The 25,411-nt window shown below is 32.0% G+C and overlaps 2 protein-coding genes and 1 long non-coding RNA gene across 3 annotated transcripts in view; 1 reads left to right on the plus strand and 2 right to left on the minus strand.

The window, feature by feature from the left end:
* The window catches only part of LOC111638650 (zinc finger protein 808-like), a 96,698-nt gene that overhangs the window by 17,337 nt on the left and 53,950 nt on the right, over positions 1–25,411 (minus strand). Inside the window, exons 15-18 of the mRNA XM_023384398.1 lie at positions 24,189–24,486; positions 8,699–8,829; positions 4,842–4,941; positions 1,410–1,862 (exon numbers count right to left, since the gene is read on the minus strand). Of these exons, the coding sequence (XP_023240166.1) occupies positions 1,410–1,862; positions 4,842–4,941; positions 8,699–8,829; positions 24,189–24,486 (982 nt within the window). The remainder of the gene's footprint in view (positions 1–1,409; positions 1,863–4,841; positions 4,942–8,698; positions 8,830–24,188; positions 24,487–25,411) is intronic.
* Positions 2,023–3,839, minus strand: LOC111638533. The gene is made up of 3 exons (XR_002758891.1): positions 3,157–3,839; positions 2,921–3,062; positions 2,023–2,439 (listed from the first exon to the last, which is right to left on the minus strand). It is a non-coding gene; the product is annotated as an uncharacterized LOC111638533 (long non-coding RNA).
* On the plus strand, positions 11,673–15,215 carry LOC111638524 (zinc finger protein 555-like). Its single transcript, XM_023384241.1, has 4 exons — positions 11,673–11,753; positions 11,958–12,233; positions 12,665–12,880; positions 14,740–15,215. The coding sequence occupies exons 1-4, from the start codon at positions 11,751–11,753 to the stop codon at positions 15,055–15,057; spliced, it is 813 nt and encodes a 270-aa protein (XP_023240009.1). The 5' UTR covers positions 11,673–11,750; the 3' UTR covers positions 15,058–15,215.

Genomic DNA, 25,411 nt, shown 5'->3' on the forward strand with positions numbered 1-25,411 from the left:
TTTTGCAAGCAAACCCCATTTATATTCAGTATTTCAACAACCATAGTAATTGTTATATAACACCTATCGCCGAGAATGATGAGAATTGCCGAGAATCAAACGAACTATGTTCAATTTGATCAATTTTCTGGAACGTTTACAATTGTTCTATAATCGAACCAATATGCAATAACAAATTTGAATTTAAAACGGTTCGAACATTTGGTTAAAACATGGAAATATATGAAAATATTTATAACAATGTCTGAAATATTATCAATTTAATACACCTAAGTACTCAATGAAGACTAAACAAAAAATCTTAACCGGAAGAACGGCTTCTACTGTACTATTTTACATGCGATTTTTTGTTACGTTTAGTCTTCATTAAGTACTTAAGTGTATTAAATTAATAATATTTCAGACATTGTTATAAATATTTTTACATATTTCGATTTTTCAACCAAATGTTCGAACCTTTTTAAATTCGAGTTTGTTATTGCGTATTGGTTCGATTATAGAGCGATTGTAAACGTTTCAGAAAATTGATCAAATTGAAATAGTTCGATTCTCAGCAATTCTCATCATTCTCGGCGGTAGCTGTTATATAACAATTACTATGGTTGTTGAAATACTGAATATAAATGCGGTTTGCTTGCAAAACCACCGCGGGCGAAGTCGTGTGTAACAGCTAGTAGTTAATAAACGGATAATTGTTATTGTTAAAATTGTTTGGTGTACTTCCTTAAAACGCGCCGTCTCTGTCGTCCCGGATCAGACCGCCTAAATAAGCGACCACTATCGCGATTTTTGTCACTTGACATAGTGGTGTCATTCTGACGGGGTGCTAATAAGGTGGTCCAGAACTTGTGGTTACTTTCAATCCATCGCAGTGGTTTTTAACTTTAGCAGCTAATTTTTGACATCGTGTAGTTTGTCATCAAACATCTACTTGTTCGTGTACTTTGTTTGAACTTTAGTATTTTTAAGCAAAACAAAAAAAACCCCCAAATGAGTTTTTCTTCATACATTTTATATCTTTCAAACATTTTTAAGTCTGAAAATTCAATTTCTAGGAAAACTTGTTAAAAATTGTTAATAAAAATGTTTAGAGGCTACAACCCATATTTTAAAGTTATAAACCACTGCGCGTTGTATCACTCTCTATCCTATCACGTATTCTTCTATATTAATCAATGACACATGTACATAAACTAGTAAAATTACACCATGTTAACTCAACTTTCGTTCATTAAAAAAATAATTCTACAAGCCATTCTTTTTCGGTACATAAAAGCAATTGCTTTATATACAATATCAAAGTTACAAAATGAAAAAAATAAAACTTCAAAAATTTCTTCTTTTTATATTCAATAAAATCGAACTACGAATATTAATACGAATAAATACTTTTGTTAACATTTTCCTTCATTCATTGTTATTATGACATTTGATAATATGATTATTTAAACTACTTTTAAAACGGAAATTTTGTAAGCAATAAGTACACGAGTATGGCTTTTCCCCTGTATGAAGTCGTAGATGTACAATCAGAGTCCGTTTCTGTGTAAAACTCCGTTTGCAGTGATCACAGGTGAAGGGTTTCTCCCCTGAGTGAGTTCGCAGATGTTCAATCAGATTTCCTTTCTGTGTGAAACTCCGTTTGCAATGATCACAGGTAAAGGGTTTTTCTCCGGTGTGAGTGTTGACATGGGTACGAAGACTGCTGGATTGATTGAACCGACGGTTACAGAATTTGCAAGACAAGAGTCCTTCTCCACTGTGAATCCTTCGATGACATACAAATCCTCGCTTCGAAATAAATATTTTCTTGCAACTATCACATTGATACTTCCCATTCTTTCTCTTCTCAATGTTTAAACCTGTAAAATAGGATAAATAAAAATAGTAAAACCAATGTTTAAAGAACAAAACTCTCTTCAATTTATTCTCAAGTAAATATCTAAATTTAATTCACACTGTTTTAAAAGTACTGTTAATGTTTAGAATGCAGATAGAAAATGAATTTTTGTTTTTGTGGTAATTTTCTTTGTATAGGTTAAACCTTTAAATTTTATTCAAAGGAAAACATTACACTAGAAATACTAACTATTCACAAATATTACCCACACACTAAAACAATATCACAAATTAATAACAAATGTAATTTATACATTTTTCTTGAACACAATTTATATAGAGTGTATTTTGTAAAAACAAAAATATATATTTGAAAAAAAATTTTTTAAATATCTTCAATGATTTTTCTCTTCTTCACTCGCATGAACGATGTTTTCCTTGTTGATATATTCTTGTAATGATTTCACAACACTGGCTTCAATTTTAGTGTTCCGTTAACGACAGAAGTCCAACACATCCATCGACTATTCTTGTGCTTTCCTGGAAACTATTCTTCATTTAGTAGTAAACAGGAATGTTTTTGATTGGCGGGTAGTGAATCTGAAAGTAAGAAAAAAGTCCCGAATAAAATCAGATACGAGAATATCGTTATACATTATATTCTAAGTTAAATTTAAATATTTCAAAATTAAACTAGTAATTTTAGAAATTTTTCCTTGGACATTCATTTCAGGCGATAAAATTACGACTCGGTTTAAAACCTGAAAATGAAACGAATTCAAAATTGATGTTTCTTATTTAGGAACAATATATTTATACGTATGAAATAAATTCAAATTAGTTTTATCTGTAAATTTTAAAAATAAGAAAATTAGGTATAAATGTATTTTATGAAGAATTAACTTCCCTTCGGTTTTCCTATTTTACAGCTTTCATTGCAGAACTAAATTATACAAACTGAATCATTTCTTGAAAAGTTTTTTTTTAATTAAAATTACCTTAGGAAAAAAGTAAAAATCTACTTACTAACTTAATAAAGTTCAGACAAGAAAGACACAGAAAATACCAGAATACTTGTTACCACAGTCCACGAGAACGAGAAGAATTCCATACATCATCAAATGTTACTTGAGAAGTCTTCTCTTCCTCTTCGTTAAAATCTTTCTTCTGTTTTTTTTTCTTTCTGGTGAAATCGTCAACGAGGTTTTCTCCTTTAATCAAGACTGTTAATTATGTTAAATTTAAAATAATCTACACCCAGATTATCGATTGTCGAAATATAATGGCGAAAGTCAAAGGGTCGACAAAAGGACTAACCTGCCTGTGTGGACGAGAATTCCAAATGCTTGCATGCATTTTTGTCTTACGGCTGAAAGGACAACACAATCTTCACCCTCTCTGTCTTCTCGGACGCAAACAATCGTGAGTTATCAACAGAGTAAAATAAGACTTCTGTCGATTTTTTTTCTGTAACCAAAACAGAAATACGTCACTAGTAACGAGCGAAGATTCGTGCATTACACCTATTTATTTCCTCTTCTTTTTGGTAGTGACGTGGTAAGAACCAATCCCAAGACAATGGCTTAAAAACGAACACCAATTAATTAATTTAAACACTGAAATGAGACGTCTCCTTCGATTTGTCCATAAATAATTTAGCTCATCGGAAAACAATTTTGAATCTATTCAGTACTTATAATAAGAACATACTTTGCCATTTCTCTAACCGAAATCCAGCAAGTGCATTGTTGAACCATAGACTAATTACCTAGCTTTGCTAGGTAATTAGTCTATGGTTGAACTTCGTTCATCCTAACTGCCAATTTAAAAAATAAAAGTGGCGCCATCTAATATTTAAAATTTAATAATGTCTAAATATTTTTTCAGAATTTGTGGGTATAAAATTTCTGAAAATAATTGTGAGAATCCAGATTAAAGGGACGTCATTTTTAAAGAAATTAGGAAGAGAGAGAACGATTTAAATTTCAATAGAAATTAAATTTTTGTAATTTTAACAAATTTTCGAATCAATGGATGTTAAAAACTTTCGACTTTGATAGAAGTTCATTTCCTTTCTCTGATGACTAGTAAGTTGGTTTACAAACGGTTGCACACGAGAATTTGTCGGCTGTAGGCCGTCGACATGGATAAAAGGGACAATTTTCCCACCATTCGTGGGATTTCGCGATACGATGTAGGACTGATAGCCATAGTAGTCGGGGAGTCCATAGAGACAGAGAGCCATACGATTCAACGCAGTTCTCCATACAAGAGAAGACCACAGTTCGCCATTTTACGCATTCGCCAAATGATAAGTAAGAGAGAAGAAGACCGCTCCAAAATATTGATCATGTCGAAAGAGCGCGTCTTTAGAAGTAACGATTACTGAATGTTCCAATACAAGAATCGGAAAAAACTGGGAAGGGAGTATGTTAATATTTAGATTGGTGTAAACTCTCTCTCACGCGTTAGATTTAAATGAAGGAAACTAATTTTTATTTATATAAAGTGATTTATATCGAATTTCGTGTATTAGAATTAAGCAATTTACATACCATAACGCTCGTTAGAGGCAAGCCGTCAAGTAAGCGAGAGAACAAACGAATGTCTCAACGAAGCAAATTTTACTATAATGGAATTAAAACACTTTATGTCTTTCCCAATTTACATTTTATTAAAAAACTAAAGATATACACCTCACCCAAGTCATATACGAGTATTGCCGCCATTTGCTATATTTACACTGCTGGCCATTAAAATTGCAACACCAGGAAGGAATGATCGTACGAACGTCAAAATTATATGAAAGGAAGAAGAGGTTGGAATATGCAAATGATTAGTATTTCAGCGTATTTAGACGACGCAGGAGGGACAAACGACATCTGAATCACTGCATAAAAGAAAAGTTGTGCAGTGGATTTCTCATTTGGAAATCGCTTTGTAAGGTCGGGGTTTCATCAGAATATCGTGTTATGCCTCGAATAAGAAGAAGAAATGCTTACCAGCAAGTGTCGGAATTCGATAGAGGCAGGATTGTTGCCTATCGAGAGTGTGGATTATCATTCCGTAATATTGCCACTCGCACTGGTCGAAATCCAACCACTGTCATGCGAATATGGAATCGATGGGTTGCTGAGGGTCTTACTGAACGGCATGCAGGATCTCAACGCCCTCCCATGACTAACGCCCGAGAGGATAGACATATTGTGAGGTCGGCCGTGCAAAACCGTACAACCACATCATGGACCATTAGTCAGGAAATGTGCTTGTTTGCAGCATGTCCAGTATCTGCTCGTACGGTGCGACGATGTTTGCAGCAGCATGGACTGTCAGCACGGCGACCATTACTTCGGCTTCCCTTGACAATGCAGCATAGAGAGAGACGGCGACTCTGGTGCGCCCAACGACAAAGCTGGATACAGGAGTGGCACAATGTTGTCTTTTCAGACGAGTCCCGGTACTGCTTGCAGCATTCTGATGACTGTATACGTGTCTGGAGGCTCCGAGGAGACCGCTCGTCACCTGCTTGTATTCGATATCGGCATAGGGGCCCTGCACCTGGTGTGATGATATGGGCAGCCATTGGATACATGACATGCACATCTCTAGTTCGGATTGACGGTAATTTGAACGCAGATCGGTACATTTCTGACGTCTTACGTCCAGTGGTTGTGCCCTATCTTCGAGGCCTGCGAAACGCCATCTTCCAACAAGATAATGCAAGACCTCATGTTGCACGTCGTGTTCTGACCTTCCTCAATACAGAGGGTATTCGATTGTTGCCCTGGCCTGCACGGTCTCCAGATCTCTCACCAATTGAAAACATCTGGTCATGGGTTGCTGAGAGACTGACCCGCCACCCCTCTCCTGCTAATACAGTCAATGAAGCGTAGCATAGACTTGAAGCAGCATGGAATAAGTTGCCCATTTCTGTCATCCAAGCCCAGTTTGACTCCATGCCTAACCGGATAAGGGCCGTTTTAGCTGCCAGGGGTGGCGACTGTGTCTACTAATTTCGCACCCCTGTAAACCCTCAAACGGCTTGCAAATTTAATCATTTTGTCTTCATGCCATACTGTTTATGTACAATAAATATCTTTTTTTTATTTGCTTTCCTTCTTGGTGTTGCAATTTTAATGGCCAGCAGTGTATTTTTTCTTTTTCTTCGACCTACCGTTCTCCTTATTTACTTTTTCTCAATTAATCGACTGGAAACATTTATAAAATGGGAGAGACGTTACCCATAATAAATTCATCAGTGTAATTAATAATCTATGATAATCTCTATTAATACAGAATTTTAATTACAACAAGAGTAAATTAATAAGAGAATCATTCATAGAAATTATATTTCTTACCATTAATATTCTCATTCATAAAGACGAGTAATTTTTATTATACATTTGAAAATATGACGAATAATCTGAACGTGATGAATAAAAGATATAAAAACAGCCAAAAATCTCGTGAGAAAACAGGAATAAAATGCAATTATATCTCTGGTTTCCAATTATTATTGTGCTTAAATCAGGCGCACTTAATTATTCTCGGACAACAATAAAATTCTATAACATTATTTCTGTGCATTTTTGTTTTCATTTTGGCGCAAAATTTCTATAAATTACTATTTGAATTAAATTAATTAAAATCATTAATAGTGAGTATAACCGTTATTTTGTGAAACACTTTTAATATGGCAATGTTTTTTTAAAATTCCTAACAGGACACTTTCAATTTTAATCTGGTATCGTACCTAAAGTACATATTATATAGATTTTACCATAATTTAATATACGATTATCATTTATATTATAATAAATAATTTCTATTTAATTTTTTCACTAATTAATTATTTACTCAACAAAACTTTTGAAACGAGAAAAGAACATCAATGCACGACATGCGGTAAGAAATTTTTTTATTAATCAGATTTACAAAAACACATGCGAATTCACACGGGTGAGATGCCGTTTGAATGCGAATTTTGCAAAAAAGTTTTTCGGATAAGAGCAATTTGATACGCATCTGGAAGTGCATTAGGATAACAAGCCATTCACGTGCAATTACAAAAAGTTTAAACGATAATATAAATTGGAACATTGCACTCTGATGAGATTTTATCTGAAGTAAATATTACGCCAAGGTTTTATATTTTCATTTTAATATTTCAATTCTCAAAGCGATAAAAGATATACAATAAACAAACAAAATATAATTGTATAGGATAATATAAAACATTTAATTAATATTTCAAACAATACTCGAAACAACTGTGCTAACTTTTACAGGAATAAATAATAAAATAATGATAATTGCAGTTATTTTCTAATATCATTATTGTTCTTTTGGTGCCGAAAAATCTTCGTCGCTTTTTATCGGTTTTGAGGTTGGTTCAAAAATTGTGCATTGATTAAGTTTCCTTGTATTTCTACACAAAACTGTTCTCCTTATTCACTTTTTCGCCATTAATCACATGAAAGCATTTATAAAATTGAAGAGCCGTTACTTATAATAAATTCATTTGTGTAGTTAATTAATAACCTATGATAATCATGTTAAGATAATCATGTATAATATAAAATTCTAACTACAATGAATTTAAATTATTAACAGAATCATTCTTCGCAATTATTATTCCTGCAATTGATTTTCCCATACATAAAGACGTCACTTGAGAACTCATACCGGAGAACGACCATTTTCATGTAATTTTTGCAATGAGATGTTCACATACAATACTCAATTAAAGAGACACCAGAAAAAGTTCCATCCGAAGGAGGAAGCACAAACTTGTTTCAATGTAAGTTTACAAATATTTTTAGGGAGGAATTTTAACAAACATTCTATCGTTAAAATAAAAATTTGTAATGATGTTACTTATTAAAATAATTTCACATCGAAACAAAGAAGTTTTATAAAGTTTTTATAGGTTAATAAATTTTGTGAAGATAGTGCTTTAATGTACATATTTTTAAGTGTACAAAAGTATATATATAAACGGGAATGTGGCATAAATTTATAATTAAATGATTAATATTGATTACTGCTTATTTTTTTAGATAGAACGTTGAATAAGAAAGATTTTATTCAATTCATCTTGACACTACAGAAATATAATCAGCGAGAAGTGTAAATACAACGTGTTATATTCTTTGGATATTTCACGATTAGTGCGTGTCTCCATCATCAAAATTAGTTCAGCGAATTTTTTCTTATTCATCAACATTCTTTTACCTGTAATAGATTTTAAAATTGTTATCATAAATGTTACGAATATTATCGTACGTGCTAATTACCACGCAGATGTGGACTGTACATTTTTGGTACCATAAAATCAATGTCAACCCATGCAAATAAATTGCGATTTCGACGTTATTTTCTGACATAATTTGCTTCGATAAGATTATTTTACTAAAAACCATTTATATTTCTTAATTGATTATTGTTAGGGATATTAGTTACACAAAATTGATAAAAATTGTGAATTTCCTTTCAAATTTTAATAAAATTGTAAAATATTTCATCTTATTTATATTAAAAATTTGTTAGCTCTTATAGCATTACAAATACATAATACAGTTTATAATTATCTAAAATTACATATTTGTATGCTATCTACATTATATTAAATAGTGTATAGTGACGTTATTTATGTTATTTACGTTCAGACAAGTACACAAGACGTTCAAGAAGAGCAGAAAGAATCGATTGAAAAACCATCAACAAGTTTTCAAAAACCAGATTCAATAGAATTTGAAGAAATTTTTTCACAATTCATGCGTTTTACTTCAAAAATGTGAAGAATTTCTTGAAAACGTTAAAGTCAATTTAGAAATTAGACGATTGAAAACATCCTCACCTGTGGAATTCTTCCCACAAATGGACGTTGAAGAAAGTAAATTGGATTGTCCGTTGTGCCGTGAACAACTTTTAGACGACGTTTCATTAAAAATACATGAAAGAAGATTCCATTCGTCTGCCTAATTAATCCTGAACAAATAATTTTGAAAATGTATTAATTTAAAAATAATATCAGATTATCAATATTCCGATATTTAATAATGGAAGCAAAATGAAATGTTCAGCAGAACAACGTCAGTAATAGTTTGCGATAAATGTGAAATCGTCGTAGAAAGTATACAATTAATTAATTTATAGCGATTTTCAAATCGCGTCGATTCGTCTTTTGTTTGAGCGGCACGCAACTCTTGATTACTCACACCCCCACACTATTGTTCAGCTTACATGTTCGGACGTGTCGCGCGGAATCGACACATAGCTACAATTTATTTTGAGTTATTTTTTTCTGTGTTTGTTATATCTACGGAGACCCGAGAAACAATATGTGGTGATTTCTTGTAACCGTGAACGATTCAAAAGACGAGATAAGATTAACGAGAACATTTATTAGCTTACATAATACATCCGATTTGGATTTTACACAAATTGCGAAATTATACCCCGACTTACGCGAATTCGACTTACGCGGTTATCGCTCGGTCGCACCTAGCGCGTAAATTCGGGGTATTACTGTACTTTATTTACCATATAAGCTTGATATTCGGACACTTGAAAAAAGCTAATAGCTTTCTTCAAGTGTCCGAAATCAAATAGAAATACAATTAAGCACAAAAAAAAAACAATAAACATTCAAAATTAAACATAATTTAAGAATTTGATAGAGTCTATAAATTGTTTGCTGGTTTCAAATCTTTGTATTCTTTTTTTACAGCGTAACAATTATATGTAATTAATACCGTAGTAAAATATTCTTGAGAGAAAAATGTCTGGCAATGCTTACTAATATATGAATCTATTCGATAAATAAAAACATCATACATTATTATGAAACTATACTTAATTGTTATTTTATTCTGGTACGATTATCTCCACATTCCGAGAACTAAAGAATCATACAATTAATTATTACAGTATTTGTTTGTTTATTCTATGAATCTGACGACGGTAAGTACACTTTTGCAATCAATAACCGAGTCTTTATCGTATGTTCTAATATGCTTCACAATAGAAGGAAATGCACTTATTTTCGAGGGGTCAAACAATGAAAAGAAGTTAAGGTTTTTCCATATTCGATCGATGCATTTCGATGTTAAGATACTTGTTACTATTCATAGTTTAGTTCAAACAAAGTATGAATGGTAACAAGTTCATAGTTTGGCTCAAACATGTGTGCGAACACATGTGTATTCGCACACATGTTTGAATCAAACAGTACAGCAAAAAAGATGTAGGCCCAAAAAAGCATTATTCAGTGTATGAAGTGCAAAGATTGTGTGCATGACGTACGTTTCAAATTGTTACTCAGAACAATATCTTTTATTGTTCTGAATGTACTGCAAAAACGGCAAAGGGGAAAAATTATAACATAAATATTAATTTTCAGCTTTGCAACCATACTTCTCCTTGAACCCAAACACTTTGGTTTCCCGGAAGCTGCCCGCCGAGTCATTTGAGGAATTCAGGCAGATTGCTGGTTGGCATCGTTTACGGTTAGACCTAGTTCTAACCATTAATAGTAATGTTTATAATAGTTCTGCACTTACTCAGTGGTCTATATTATGATCAAGGTGATTCATATTGTATATCAACATAAAGTTAAAATTGATATCAAACGTCAGCCTTTTATTAGAGGATCTGAGGTTTTTCACATTAAAAACAAAAGTAACATTTTTGTGAATTTTTATTATCTATTATTATTTGTCATTTTAATGAATTTTTTTTCTTCACGCTGATTTAACTGTTAAGTCTGTGGTTGTGTAAAAGAATAAAGGAAAGCCTGGAAAATATTTTATTTTTTTGTAAATGACCTTAACTTCAAATAGAAGATATTCTGAGTCATAATCAATTGTATATTTAAAAATTAAGTGGTCAATAGACTGACTTTTGTCTGTATCATACCAGACGTATGAATTCCGTAAAACATCCTAAAAATTTAAATTAATGCAAGTCTCCGTTTATTACTGTGCATATCGCGATGGTGAAAATAAAACATATAAGCCTCCGAACCGGATGAATTAAGTATTTCCATTTGATACGACTGAAAAAATGTCTAGGATCAAAATCATTGTATTGTCTCTAACACGAGTTAAACGATAAAAATAAACGAATAGAATAAAATAATATCTTTATATCTAAACGGAAATACTACTGGAACAATAGACAACTTTCAATCTGTTCCCAGAAATAAAGATCGATCGACATGAATTGAAATGTGTCTTGTGTCAAGTTTTTCTGCAAGAACACATGAAAAGTATCTATCATTGGATAATATTTTCTTTAATGTTGAAAGCATTTAAATACTTCCTGATTTACAATTATTTTTGTTAAATTTTTTTCATTTCATTTCGTTGTAATCGGCAAAAAAAAATTTAAATAAAATTTTTGTCTTTTTGATTTTATTGATTTTAATTAAATCATAAAAACTGATTTCATATAAAATAATTTGTTATTTTTTCATTTTTAAAATATTGCGTACATTAATTAATTTAGAAAAAAATCCTTCTTGGGAAAACATCAAAGTGAACTTCTGCAAGAACCCGAAAATGTAAAACCAAAACTCGTTGGATACTCGAAGAGAGTAAAATGTCAAATTGCATAAAATATAATTTCAAAAGTACTTTTTATTGTACATTTGAAAATATGACGAACAATATGAATGTGACGGCTAAAATACCTGAAATCAGCCAAAGACAACGACACGAGAAAACAGGAATGAAATGCAATTATATCTTTGTGTTTCCAATTACAGTATTAATGTGTTTAAATCATGTGCATTTAATCACTCTCGGATAACAATAAAATTATAACATATAATTTTTCGGCATTGTTGTTCTCATTTTCGACAAAATTTCTAAAAATTACTATTTGAATTAAATGAATGAACATCAAAAATGGTGAGTAAAGAGTTTCTTTTGTGAAACACTTTTAATTTGGTAATGTTTTCTTAAAAATTACCGACAGGACACTTTCAATCTTAATTCCGTGTCGTACCTAAAGTGCATACTATAGATTTTAGCATAATATTTTTAATATTATCAATAAATTATGTTTAAATTTATCACTAGTTACTTATTTTTCTCAACGAAATTTTTTAAAAGGAAGAAAAACATCAATGCCCTGAATGCAGTAAAACATTTCGAAAAAAATATCATTTAAACAGACACATGCAGACTCATACATGTAAGAAGCCGTTTAAATGCAACATCTGCGGAAAGTGTTTTTCTGATAGCAGCAATTTAAAACGGCACCTGAAATTGCATTCGGATGAAAAGCCTTTCAATTGCAATTACGAAGGCTGTGGATGGAGCTTTAAACTTAAACATGACCTAAAACGACACGTGTACAGACAACATCCTCAAGAGATTTTATCTAAAGTAAATATTACGACAAATTCGTATAAAGTAGAAATACCAGGAATATGTTCTTTATTGTTTATGGTGTCATTAAATTACTTCATGTTATTTTGTTAAAAATACGAATTATATTATCTGTTTTTAAGATTAAATTCAAATTACAGGCGAAATCAGTTCCAAAAACCAGTTGCACCACTGTGCGTAATTGCTAATATCAATAATAATATCTAAGTAAATTACGCTGAATCTGTTTAAGCTATATTTTTATATAATAATTTCCCATACACATAGTTTAATAAAATTCCGACATCACAATGAAATAAATCGCGGAAATCGATTCATAACTTTTTTAAATAAATAGTTGACATGAAGTATTTGCATTTAAAGATGTACAGTACGTTTCGTGTTTTATATATTGTGAATAATTAACTGAAAACTCATTGAATAATTAGAGTTCACCAGACGACCCAAAGATAAAAAGCCGTACATGTGACATCTGTGGAGAATTTTTTGAATCTCCATTTGCTTTAAGACGTCACTTGATATCTCATACCAGAGAACGGCGATATTTGTGTCATTTTTGCAACGACGCATTCAGAGCCAAAAGGTCCTTAAACAGACACACCAGAACGTTCCATCCGAAAGAGAAAATTCCATCTTCCTGCCAGGTAAGTGTATATGTTAATGACTGAACTTTTAACATCCGATCGACTATTATAATAAAAAAATAATAATAATTAAGCTTATTTAGCCAGCTCGTATTGTTTCAATATTTATGTATCGCACATATATTGAACACGTCATTTCTTTCATTCGATATATCGAGTAAATAAGTTTCTTTCTCATTAACAGGATAAATTCTGTGTTAAAAATATAGAATCATTCTAAATTATTCGTCTAAGAACAGCCATTAATAATTACAGTCTGAGCATTTTTTGTATGAACTGTGGGTCATTGGATAAATGGCCGGTATCATAACGTTTCTGCGTCATTTCATGTATCCAGGTTTTTCCTTCCACTAAAATTATTTATCAAAAGTTTTTCCTATTTTCCTGTTTCATCGTATTTACGACTGTCCGTGTCAAATTTGATTCTTGCAGAATACGGCTGTAGATTCTGTTCGCCTGCACTCGTCTGGCGCTCGCGACTTCAACCAGTTTATTTGACCTATTTTCGACGTGTTCTCCAAATATAATTTTATTCTGACGGCAGTTTCTTGTCGCGACTCTGTTTATTTCTTTGATTTTGTTTTCAACCATTCGCATTCTTTTCATTGTTATGTACATTTTCTAGGTTTCGGACCCAATCTAGATTATAAAAAATATATAGCGATTATTCATTATTTTCTGAAATAATTTACATTGATATTGCTTATTTCGTTCGTTACACTGGCTACTTTTCTGCTCTTTTTATTTCCGACATATATATAACGTTTTTATATATGTAACGGTAGCAGATTGTATATAGGCAACAGATGATTGTGTTCAAGCAGGTAAAACTAATGTTTTACCTGCTTGAACACAATCATCTGTTTTAATTTCATATTAAAATACTATTGACTAATGAGTATCTAATATTGCTTGATGCTGTATAAATACATTTCACGAATAAAAACATTAGCCTATATTTACAAACTAATTCCTTACACCAGAAGAAAAATACAACTATTTTCACATTTGAAAAACTAAAGAAAAATACATTTAACTATTAGTTATTACTAGTTTATATTGTTTATAACAAATAAACTAGAAATAAGCAATAATTATATTGAATATTTATATTGAATGTAATATGAAAGGCATCGTAGTGTCTTTATGAGACGGAAAGTATAAAATCCGATAAATCACGTAAACAAATAAAAAAGTTTCGGTTTATTATTGTGTGTAAAGAAATGGCAAAATAAACTGCGTACGTCGGAAAAGCTGAAGAAGTATTAATCTGGAATCACTTTAATAAGTATCTAGATCGAAATAATCCCGTAATACATGTCACAACTTAAATAACAATAAATCAGTGCAATAAAATAGTATGTTTTAAAAAGCACTTTTAAATATGTTATAAACAAAGCACTTTTTCATAGTTTTATTGACGAAATACATGAAATTATGAAATTTTAAACGAAATTAATCGGAATTTTCTGCCCCTAAGATTTCCATATCTGATCTCGACGTTGATTTATCTAACGACGTTCTCGTGATTCTGGAAAGACTGACAGACAGATGTCCAGACGGACGACACTGAGAATTTATAGATTTATATATTTATTTCAAATTGCAGCTTAATATTTTTGCGATCCAGTAAAAAGTGTTTTCACGCCTATTGTTTGAAAAGCGCCGAATGTGTAATGACAAATTACGATGAGAGCAACGGACACTCAACAGCTGTAGTGATTAATGTTTTATTTATACCCATTCAAGAATGTAAAATCGTTGCAGGATTTTTTATTATAACATTTAATTTGGTTTTTTAAAACAAATTCAAATGTGTAGATAGTATATATTAAATTTTATCGAATGTTTATTTACAGGATGTAAGAGACAACATTAAAAACGTTATACATGAGAGGAAGAAAACAGAATTGAATCCGTGTTGTAGCGCAGCAATTCATTCTGAAAAAGCGCGAATACAACGTGAACAAATCACTTTTGGAATGACAAGTGACACATCACATGAAATTGAAGACATTCACGAAGACACTACTTTCGAAACAGATGTGGAACCATCGACATGTTTCGATCTGTTCCCAGAAGTAAGAATCGATCGATATGAATTGAAATGTGTCTTGTGTCAAGTTAAATTTGACGACGAGGTTTCAATGCAAGAACACATGAAAAAGTATCATTGAGGAACATTTTCAAATTTAAAAAAATTGAAATACTTTTTAGTTTACGATATTTCTTTTGAGAATCTTTCGATTTTAAATATGAGTTTGAAATTTGAATGTTGGTAACAAAATAACACACGTTATTTAATATTTAAAATTATAATGATTTAAATCAAAAATAAATTACTAATAAATTCTCAATTATTTTCATAGACTTTAGACCTTTTTCTTTTTGAAAATTACCGAGTAAAATAATCTAATTCGGAATTATATGGATATTGCGTGGAGATTATATATATATTTTTTTCAAACTCAAATTAAGTGCATAAACACATTAATTTTTCAACGTTATAGAGTCATAAAGAACATTTATGCACAGAATTACTACTCTATGGTTAGCTTCAATCTCTCACACTAATGTAAACGCAAAATAATTTGATTTAAACAGAGTTTTAATATACAGCGCAATAAAACGGGGTCACACATAAGAGTGTAAGTGATTCGTACTCAGATAGTCATTTCCTAGTGTTTTGAGAAAAAAAGATCCTTACACAATCCTAACAGTAGTTGCTAAATTTGGCGAATTTGCACAATTGGGCGTCCAAACCCGAGTGAAAAAGTAGCAAGTTGGCTTTGTCGCTGAGAGTTTTGTCCCGTAGCTTTGCGATTTCTTAATGTATTTATGAGTTTTTCTACCTCTGATTTAAGAACAGATGGTTCAACTTTCCCTGTTTATCAATTCTGAAGTTGATTATTACCATTTGTTAGTCTAGTGTCTTTATAAAGTTTCACACAATACTTCTCCAGACATCCGCAATCCCTTCCGCATCAGTTATGATTTGATTTTCATTATTTTTAATTATTTGTGTGCGTGATGTGAACTCTCTTGCTAGATATCTAACCTTATCGTATAGCTGACGAGTCAAACTAAAGTATTGCATATAAAAATAACAAATACAAGCACAAACTCGAATACATGAAAAAATGTTGCAAAGGAGAAATGTGTTGGCAGTTAGTTATAACTGCCAACACGTTTCTGACACGTTCAACATTAAATAGTGTGCGTTAAACGCAAAGAATTGTGGGGTATGCGCAGAGGGAAAAAGGAAAACTTCTGTCCACATTTTTCTCAGTAACCAAAAATCAACGGAAGTACGTCACTAGTAAGAAACGAAATGTTGCGCAGTAAACCCATTTATCGTCGTTTCCGTTCTGACGAAGTACGAACCGATCCGAAGATGACGCCAAAACGGATACCAAGAAAACATCCAACGACACACTTCTTTCGATTTCTTCCTAAAAGATTTGGTTCATCAGGAAACAACTTTCAGTCATCCATTCATTATTATTGTTTATTTAATGTGGAGTGTGCCTATCCACGTCATGCAGTGCAACGAGTTTACAAACGTTCTGAAACAATTGTTTGTTTCTGCTCCACAAACTCTAAATGAAGATAATTCACGAAAGTATGAGTTTGTGAATGTTCCAGTTTTTGTGCTACCAATTTCCCAATTTAAAAGTGTACAAAAGCCGCGAAGAATAAATTTCATTTTTTTTAGCAACATTCACACATTACAGTGAATTTCATTCAACACGTTTTGCGTCGTTTTGTCACATGTCTTGCGATGTTACTGGGTTTGTTGAGGGGATACGGAATTCAGACAGGGTGATTAAAACAGTAGTCCTAGTAAGTAAAACTTGCATTTATTGACCCAGGTATTAATAATAATGAAACTGTAAGAACAAAAAATTGCTCGGATCTGCGGGTCAAAGATAGAAGATCATTCTCCTTCCATTGCATAACTTTGGTGTTTCAAATTTCGCAAAAACCATACTGGTGCTCCAACCCATACATCTAGGTGATGAGGTGGGAGTTTAGTTGGTTCCGAGGAGTTTAATAACTCCACCGGATACATTCGGCAAGCATTCGTTTTTAGATGCCAATATCGCTCACGTATGTCCATTTGTCGTTTATGTAGTGTTATCAAATTAGTATCCGGATCTTTATCATGGTCGAGACGCAAAAGTTGTTCAGCAAAATTATCTGCAGATCTGTCTTTCAATAGAAGGACTTGACTCTCGTAATTGTTGACAGGGAGAACTTTTTAATTTGATTTCACAGTTACGATGCCTTTAGGCAAACATTAAGCTACAGTCGACCACCTATAACACTGTTCATTTTTCCGTTTTATATGAATTCCATGTTGTACGAGTCATTTAGATTTTACAAATACGTGTGTCGGGCTGTGAACGGCTCACGTATTTGTAAAATCTACGCGACTCGTGCAACATGGAATTCATATAAAACGGAAAAATCAACAGTGTTATAGGGGGGTCGACTGTACTTGACAGGTTGTGAATCTTGGAAAAATATTTTACAGTTTTGGACAGAACATTAAATGGCATATTACTACTAAATTTCATCCTGATATTTTCAGTTAAATTTGAATTATGGCGATTCCATTAAATTTTCCAACTGATCAACTTTTAGTTCTATGGCGTTGCCATGGAGAGGTCAATCATGACCTTCTAGAAGTTGGTTTTTGAATAAGGCGCGATTTCTCTTGTTTGACTTAATTTATCTTAGGCATATTATATATTTTTAGAATCGTCACGTCTTAAGGAAGACGACTAGATTATTAATTTTCACATTTTAATTATAATTTTTCGAAATTTTTTCCGTTTTCTCCTTTTTTTTTTTTTTTTTTTTTTTTTTTTTTTTTTNAGAGAGTTCGGAGGAGTTGGGTTCCATATTAAAAGCACCAATGGCATCGCCATCTTGAATTAACTTATGTCTGTCAAGACTAAACTTTAAAAAACGTGAACATCACACAGATTAATATGTACTCCTAAATCTCTGAAACGGAATACATGCACCAGTGAACCTACAACGACACGATTTATATTTTAGAAATAATTAAATTCCCTTAGCATTCAAAACTTTCGAATTTTGAAAAACACAAATTTGCTGATTCACTACGGACAACCGTTTAACTGAAGTGAAACGGGTTTTCCCCTTGTTATGGATGTCTGCCTAGTTCAGTTCAGACACAATCCGCTACAGTTCGCCTTTATTATCAGTTCGAAATGGAGTGGTTCCATAATACCCGCAGTGTTCCATAATACCACCTTTTCCTCTAATAAATGATTTATAAGAATAGAGAACAGATTCAAAGACAAATTGTCCTCGTTTTGCCGCTCATTTCGTTGATGGCTATTTGGCTCCAACATTAATAATACTTACATTAATAAATCAATATTCATAATACTTCACAGTTATTTATTTCAATAATATTCCAATAAAAAATTAATTTTTGCACTTTTAAAAATTAAAAATTTTTTTAAATTTTAATTAGGTGGCGCCAATTGTTCTTTTTTAAAATAAAATTGACGGTTACGTTACATATTTGAGAAGGAAATGGAGGATGGAAGTAAAGAACTGGTAAAGTATATTTTCTATTGTAATTATTGAACGGATCGCAACTTGTTGTTTTTTTTTCGCTGTATTTTATGCAACAAAATACCTACACGTGCAATATAATATTAAATTATCGAGATCCATATGTAATTTATATACAGTATTTATTAAAAGCAAAATGTTCCTTCACGCCAACAGATACAAACACTTTACAAAGTGCTATAGAGATTCGCATCTGATTGCGTGAAATATAATCAAATAAATCGATACCGACAAGTAATTTAAGACAAGAAATATAGAGTTGATCGTCTGTGGACGGCTTTTGCGGAGTAGATTATTCGGCAACCGGAGCAAATATGCGTTCAAAATTTTGTTCGTAAACAGAGGCGTTCGAAACTTGACGTTTGACTGTATAAAGCAGGGGTGTCCAACCTTTTTGTTTCTCTGGGCCGCATTGGAAGAAGTCAAGGAGTTTTGGGCCACAAGTATATATNCTCTCTTAAATCTTTCCGTCTTTTCAGAAATTGTTTCCCTAGATTGACTGTTTATGAGAGCGGGGGTCAAAGTTCTACCTGCATATGACCACTTGTCTCTGAATTATGACTTTTCATTCGGACATTGACAGTTCGTTTAACACGTGTTCGAGTCATCCGAGACTCGTTGTCTACATTTTGTGCCGCGTTGTTTAAGTTATGGGATTTTCCTCTCCCTCTCATATTTAATCTATCATTATTTAATCATAGGAATATCGCGATTTACATGATTCGGACCTCGGTTGGGTCTTCACACCATTCTAGATTTACTTTTCCAAATGTCAATAGCTGTTTTCTTAATTGAATTGAAACTTCAACTGCTCAATTTCTGTGGGCCCCTTCTTTCTATCCCAGAATTTTTAGAAGACGCATCATCCAGTAATTTATTGACCTTTGCATTTAGCTCCAAGAGCCTGAATATCTAAATTATTAACAAGTATCTTATTACTAACTCTAGACTCCAGTAAAATAACCCGAGATTCCATAGTGTTCTTATCAAATTTATCTATCACCCGTTGTACATTATCACCATTTAATAGTTTATCGGCTTTTTTGTTTAATAATTCAAAGTTTTGTTCGATGTACTGTTGACAAGATTTATAATGCGTTCAATGCAGTTAGTTATGTAATCTGCATGACATTTAGTGCCTAGTAATGCACGCTTATTGTCCGTTATATACCCTTTGACCTCATCAAGTATATTAAAAGCGGCCGAGCGTATGTTACCTGGGGTGTTACAATGTTGTTCTGCCATGATAACACGAGAAATATAGCCTTAGGCAGAGACACAAAAGCTTAGTTCACACTGGGCGAATAGCGAAAGCGAATGCGAAAAGCGAAAAGCGGATTGCGAATTTTAAGCAGCCAATCATTTGCAAGCACGTGAAACGTCATCTCGAAAAACAAAATGGCTGCTTCCGATATCTTGTTGTTAACCACGTTTGTTTATTTATTGAGAGAAAACGATACTAAAAAACAGAAAGCGATGTCGGGTGAAAGATATTTTAAAAGACCGAGAATTATATGGTTACCATGCTAATTTGGTGCGAGAGATGAGACTAAATGACAAAGAGAATTTTTTTAGGTAAGAATGTTTATACTAATTTTTATTCTCTTTAGTAAGAAAATATATGACTAACAAAAATTTATTATAACACGTTTTAGGTTTTTTAGAATGACCAAAGAATTATTCGACAAATTGCTCTGTAGAGTAGGGCCATTGATACGTAAAAAAGACAAGAATTTTCGTAAGGCCATATCTCCGAGAGAACGTTTAGAAGTCACAAATTTGTTTTATTTCAATCGATTAATTGTAAATATCGTTTAATAAACTCAAAATTGAGTTTATTAAACGATATTTACTATTAATCGATTGAAATAAAACAAATTTGTGATTTTATATTGATAAGCAAGCAAGCATACGTGTCTCTAATATAGTTCTAGTTTGTTTAAAATTTATTTTTTGCCACCAACATAAGTTTAAAATATTTTTATTCATTGATTCAGAGAATAATTTTTACGATTAGATATAAGAAATTAAATAAGGAAATCCGTAAAAAGTAGTTCAAAAGTGGATTTAAATATAAAATTGATATTTAAAACTTATATGTTTATAGTTATATTTTAAATTAAATAAGATCTTTAATTCCGAGATCTCGGAAATTTATATAAAATATATATATATATATTTTTTAAATAAAGAAATATAATAATAGATTATAAATGCAAGTGATAAATGATTTGTTTGATAATTTTAGGTATTTAGCTAGTGGAGATTATCAAATTTCCCAAGCCTTTGCATTTCGAATGGGTAGATCAACTGTGTGCACTATCATTAAAGAAACTTGCGAAGCTATTTGGCATGTGTTGGCAAAAGAATATGTGCAGTTTCCAAGCAGAGAGGAATTTGCCAATCTTGCTATGGAATTTGAAGAACGATGGAATTTTCTTCATTGTGTTGGTGCTACAGATGGGAAACATGTACAAATGGTTTGCCCTCCAAATACAGGCTCTTTATATTATAATTATAAAGGCAACTTTAGTAAAGTTCTCCTAGCTGTAAGTGATACCAAATATAGATTTATATATGTTGATATAGGAGGATTTGGTGGAAGAAGTGATGGAGGTATATTTTCCCATTCAAGTCTTGGCAGATCACTGGAAACAGGAAAATTGGATCTTCCCAGAAAACACCCACTCCTTCAGGATTGCGAGGAAGGTCTCACCATGTCGTGCTTCTATCGGTATTAAAATGGTGCGTGAAGTCTTCCGCTTGATATCTAGAATGAAGTTAGATAGATGAAGGACGAGACCAGCTATGGAAACTTTATGGTCAAATGGCCCCGATTAACTATATATGAATTTCTAACATAAACCTGAAGTCATGTTATTTCGCTTCATAACTTTTCCCCGAAAGATGTTAGATGACCAGCACGACTCTATTGTTGAAATTTGAAATAAAAGCATGATTTACAGGTAAAGTCACTACTAATTGAGATGATTTGAAATTAGATGTTATTGTGAGCGTAGATTTGAAATTAGATGTTAAAAAAATATGATTAGACAATGCATAATGGCATTGAGACGTCACAATATGTAATTGCTCGTTTCTTTTCTATATTCTCTGTTACTTTTTTCTTTTTCGTCAATTCCTCTTTCTATAAATCGGATTTTAACGGAATAAAAAATTCCGATTGGTTTAAATCATTTATTCTTTGTTTCGCAATTGTTCACTGTTCGCGGGTGTAACAATATAGACGGCGAGACATTTGGGTAGAATTTGATATCTCATTTGTACCCTATCTCAGAATTGTTTATTGACCCTTCGCCCGTTTCCCGTATTAAGTATCTCGACTGCTATGTGAACAAGAAAATATGAAAATCGTGTCAAATTTGACTCGTTTTATGGATTCTTGAATCCAAATAAGTAAAAACACAAGAAATAAATTTTTTGGATATGTGTTTGTGTAAGGGGGTGTTTGTGGGTGTATTGGCGTCTATTTCGTTTAATATCTGAAAATGAAATGAAGATTAGAAAACGAAATTTGGAACAGTAGCTTGCGTGTGAGGTTCATTAATGGTATTAAATTTTGATGTTGAAAGCTTCGACAAGGGAGAGAGAAAAAGGTTAAGATGTTTATATTACATTTATTTATATTATTTATAAAAAAAATATTATGTATTTTCACATCCTTTACACACAATTTTGCCCTGATGAGCACAATGATAATTATCTCGTTCGTTACACTGGCTACTTTTCTGTTCTTTTTATTTATATCATATATGTAATTTCTTAATCTTCTAGTCTCATTTTCTCTAGCGTTTTACCTGCTTGAACACAATTATCTGTTTTAATTTCACAGTAAAATATTATTGAGTGATGCATGTCTGACAGTGATTCATCATATATAATGTAGCTGGGTAATAATGATAATAATAAACGTAGAGCAAAAATGATTAGGAATTAAAAGTTGCAATTTGGTACACAGTCTGGTACGCTTTGAAAATGCACACTAAGAAAAGATTTTTGGAAATTTATTCCCACGAGTAAGAGGGAGAGAGTAAATATATTTGACAAATGAAAACATTATCTTATATTAAAAAACGAATACCTTACACCAGAAGAAAAACAAAATATTTTCATATTCGAAGAACTAAAGGATCATTCATTTAATTATTAATTTCATTTCTATTTGTTATAAAAAACATATACTTCAATTTATATTGAATGTATTAGAAATGACAACATTGAGTCTTTATGAAACGATACATATAAAATCCAAACATCAAGTGTTTTTACGACCATAGTTTAAAAGGCACCGAATATGTAATGACATATTACGACGAGAACAACCGCCAATCGTAGCTGCAGTAATTAATTTTTTATTTACATACATTCAAGAATGTAAAGTGTTTGCCCACCATCGACTAGTCTCAAGATATCAAGAGACTTCCTTACTTTTTCGACTATTCGAAGATTTTAACGACCCACATGTCGAACTAGAAGTTCATCGATTCTCGGATTTTCCGAATACCCAAGGGAACCAACCTCGATTTAACTAAGGTATTTATCAACTCGAGGGCCCATGTGAACACTCTCGCGATCAGAAACCCTAAAATATTAATAATAATAGCTACTTTGTTGAGATCCTTACAAAATTGGCATCTAGCTAAGATCCTTATATAACTTATGTACAGAAACCCGTTTATTCCAATAGCAAAAATTGCTATTTGAATAAACGGGTATTATTTAATGTTAACTTTGTATTTTAATGCACTTCTTCCACCAACTGTCTCTTAGACATTCTTTATCTCGAGTCCGTGCAACCACACAGGCGACTGTTAAAGGCCATCGCGATTACTGTGTCTAATGAGAGACACAGTGGTGTCATTTCTGACGTGGCATCAAAGAGATGCCGATTCTGCGGACACATTTTTATTGCATTCAATGTCTAGAATGCCAGCATTTCAAGTGTTCCAATTAAGATCAAGCTTTAAGAAAACACTAGTTTTTGTAAAAGTTGCTTGGCAAGCAATGAAAATCGATAAAATAGTCTTCTTGTTTCATCCATGTAAAATGTTTATATTAACTTCAACAACCAATGTTTAAATATAATCTTACTTTCAATATTGTTTTTACCGTGAAATTTAGGATTTATTATTGTGATTTTGTAACTAATAAAAGTATTTTTATTAGAGATAGAGTGATGAGAAAAAGTAAGTTTATTAAACTTTAATATTTTGCAATAAATAAATATAAAATTTTTCAAAACTTTCGTGTAAGCTTAATTATGTAGTAAATAATTATCTTTAAATGTTATAAGTATAATGTAGCCTAAGATGTTCGATTCTTTAATCAATTAAAGCTTATCTATTAAACAAATACAACCAAATTAATTCTTTTGTCGATGTTTAGGTGTTTTGGTTTTCGTAAAGCAATAACAATGAAAAAATAACTTTCGAAATTTTGACTCGTTCAAATATTATTAACTTTCTATCAAATAATTTACACTAAATATTAAATTAGATGTACAATTTTTACTACAATTTCACATTTATCGTGAACTGTAATTAAACTTTTTGTACTAAATGTTCAATTTTGTGTTCATTAAAATATATCGAAATAATAATCAGATATCTTTTTAAATTTCTATATTTTTAAAATTAGTTGTCCTGAATTAATCAATCAGATGAATGGAATTTTCTTTTGTGTTCTTCTAGTGCAATTTCGTCTGGAAATTGTTCACAGCACAACGGACATTCAAATTTACTTTCTTCAACGTCCATTTCCGGAAAGAATTCCATTTGTGAGGATCTTTCAATTCGTTCAATTTCTAAATCGACGTCAACGTTTTCAAGAAATTCTTCACTTTCTTTTGGAGTAAAAAGAATCTCTTGTGAAGAAATTTCTTCAAATTCTATAGACTGTGCTGTTTGAGAACTTGTCGATGGTTGTTCAAATGCTTCTTGCTGCTGTTGTTGAACATCTTGCTTACTTTTCTGAAAGTAAATAACATAACTGTACACAATGTACTGAAATGTGAATTGCATAAAAATACGTAATTTCAGATAATTATTTACTATATTATGTATGTGTAATTCTTTAAGAGTTAGCAGATTTTTAATCTAATTAAGATGAAATATTTCTCAATGTTTTTCAATGTTCTAAAACGAACGTGCTACTCGACTTTTCGAAGTTTCTACACTCGGGTTTCGAGGCCCAGTTCGTGTGCATTCGCCAAATTTAGCAACTACTGTTAGGATTGTGTAAGGATCTCTCTTTCTTGAAACACTAGGACAGTCTTATCTGTCAAACACATACTTTCACGTGTAACCCGTTCTATCGTGCTGTTCTAGCATATTAAAACTCTGTTTCTAGGAATTTTTTTTACTTTTATGCTGGTTGTCTCAATATTGTTCATTGACAGATTGAATATAACCTCAGAGTACTAATATTGTGCATAAATGTTCTCTATTAGTCTATAGCGTTGACAAATAAATCTGGTTATGAAATTAATTTGTGTTCATACAAAAACAATATACAGTGGGTTATCGGTTAACGAACAGATCGGATAACGAACACTTTCGCGAAAGATTTTTTATGTTTGGACAACGAACACATGATCGGATAACGAACACCCCACAGAACAAACACAAGAAGAAGCGACGTAAAATAATGAATACCGATTGGTCTTCCCTTGTCTTCGGGCAACAATTCGAAACTTTTCGGAGTATAGGAGACGTCGACATCGACGCTCAAGACAGTATATACCGATCGGATAGTATTCCTCCGAACTTTAAAACTCTCCCTTGTAATTCCAGCCTTCTATTTTTCTGACAAAACAATTTTTTTATGTATTCGCGAGACTGTCGGGTAGGCACTCGTTAAGTTTTGCGTCTGTTTTTCTTTTCGAAAGGTGAGAGT

This window comes from Centruroides sculpturatus, unplaced genomic scaffold, assembly GCF_000671375.1.
Source record: "Centruroides sculpturatus isolate CEXI.00-Female unplaced genomic scaffold, Cexi_2.0 scaffold142, whole genome shotgun sequence".
Lineage (NCBI taxonomy): Eukaryota > Metazoa > Arthropoda > Arachnida > Scorpiones > Buthidae > Centruroides > Centruroides sculpturatus.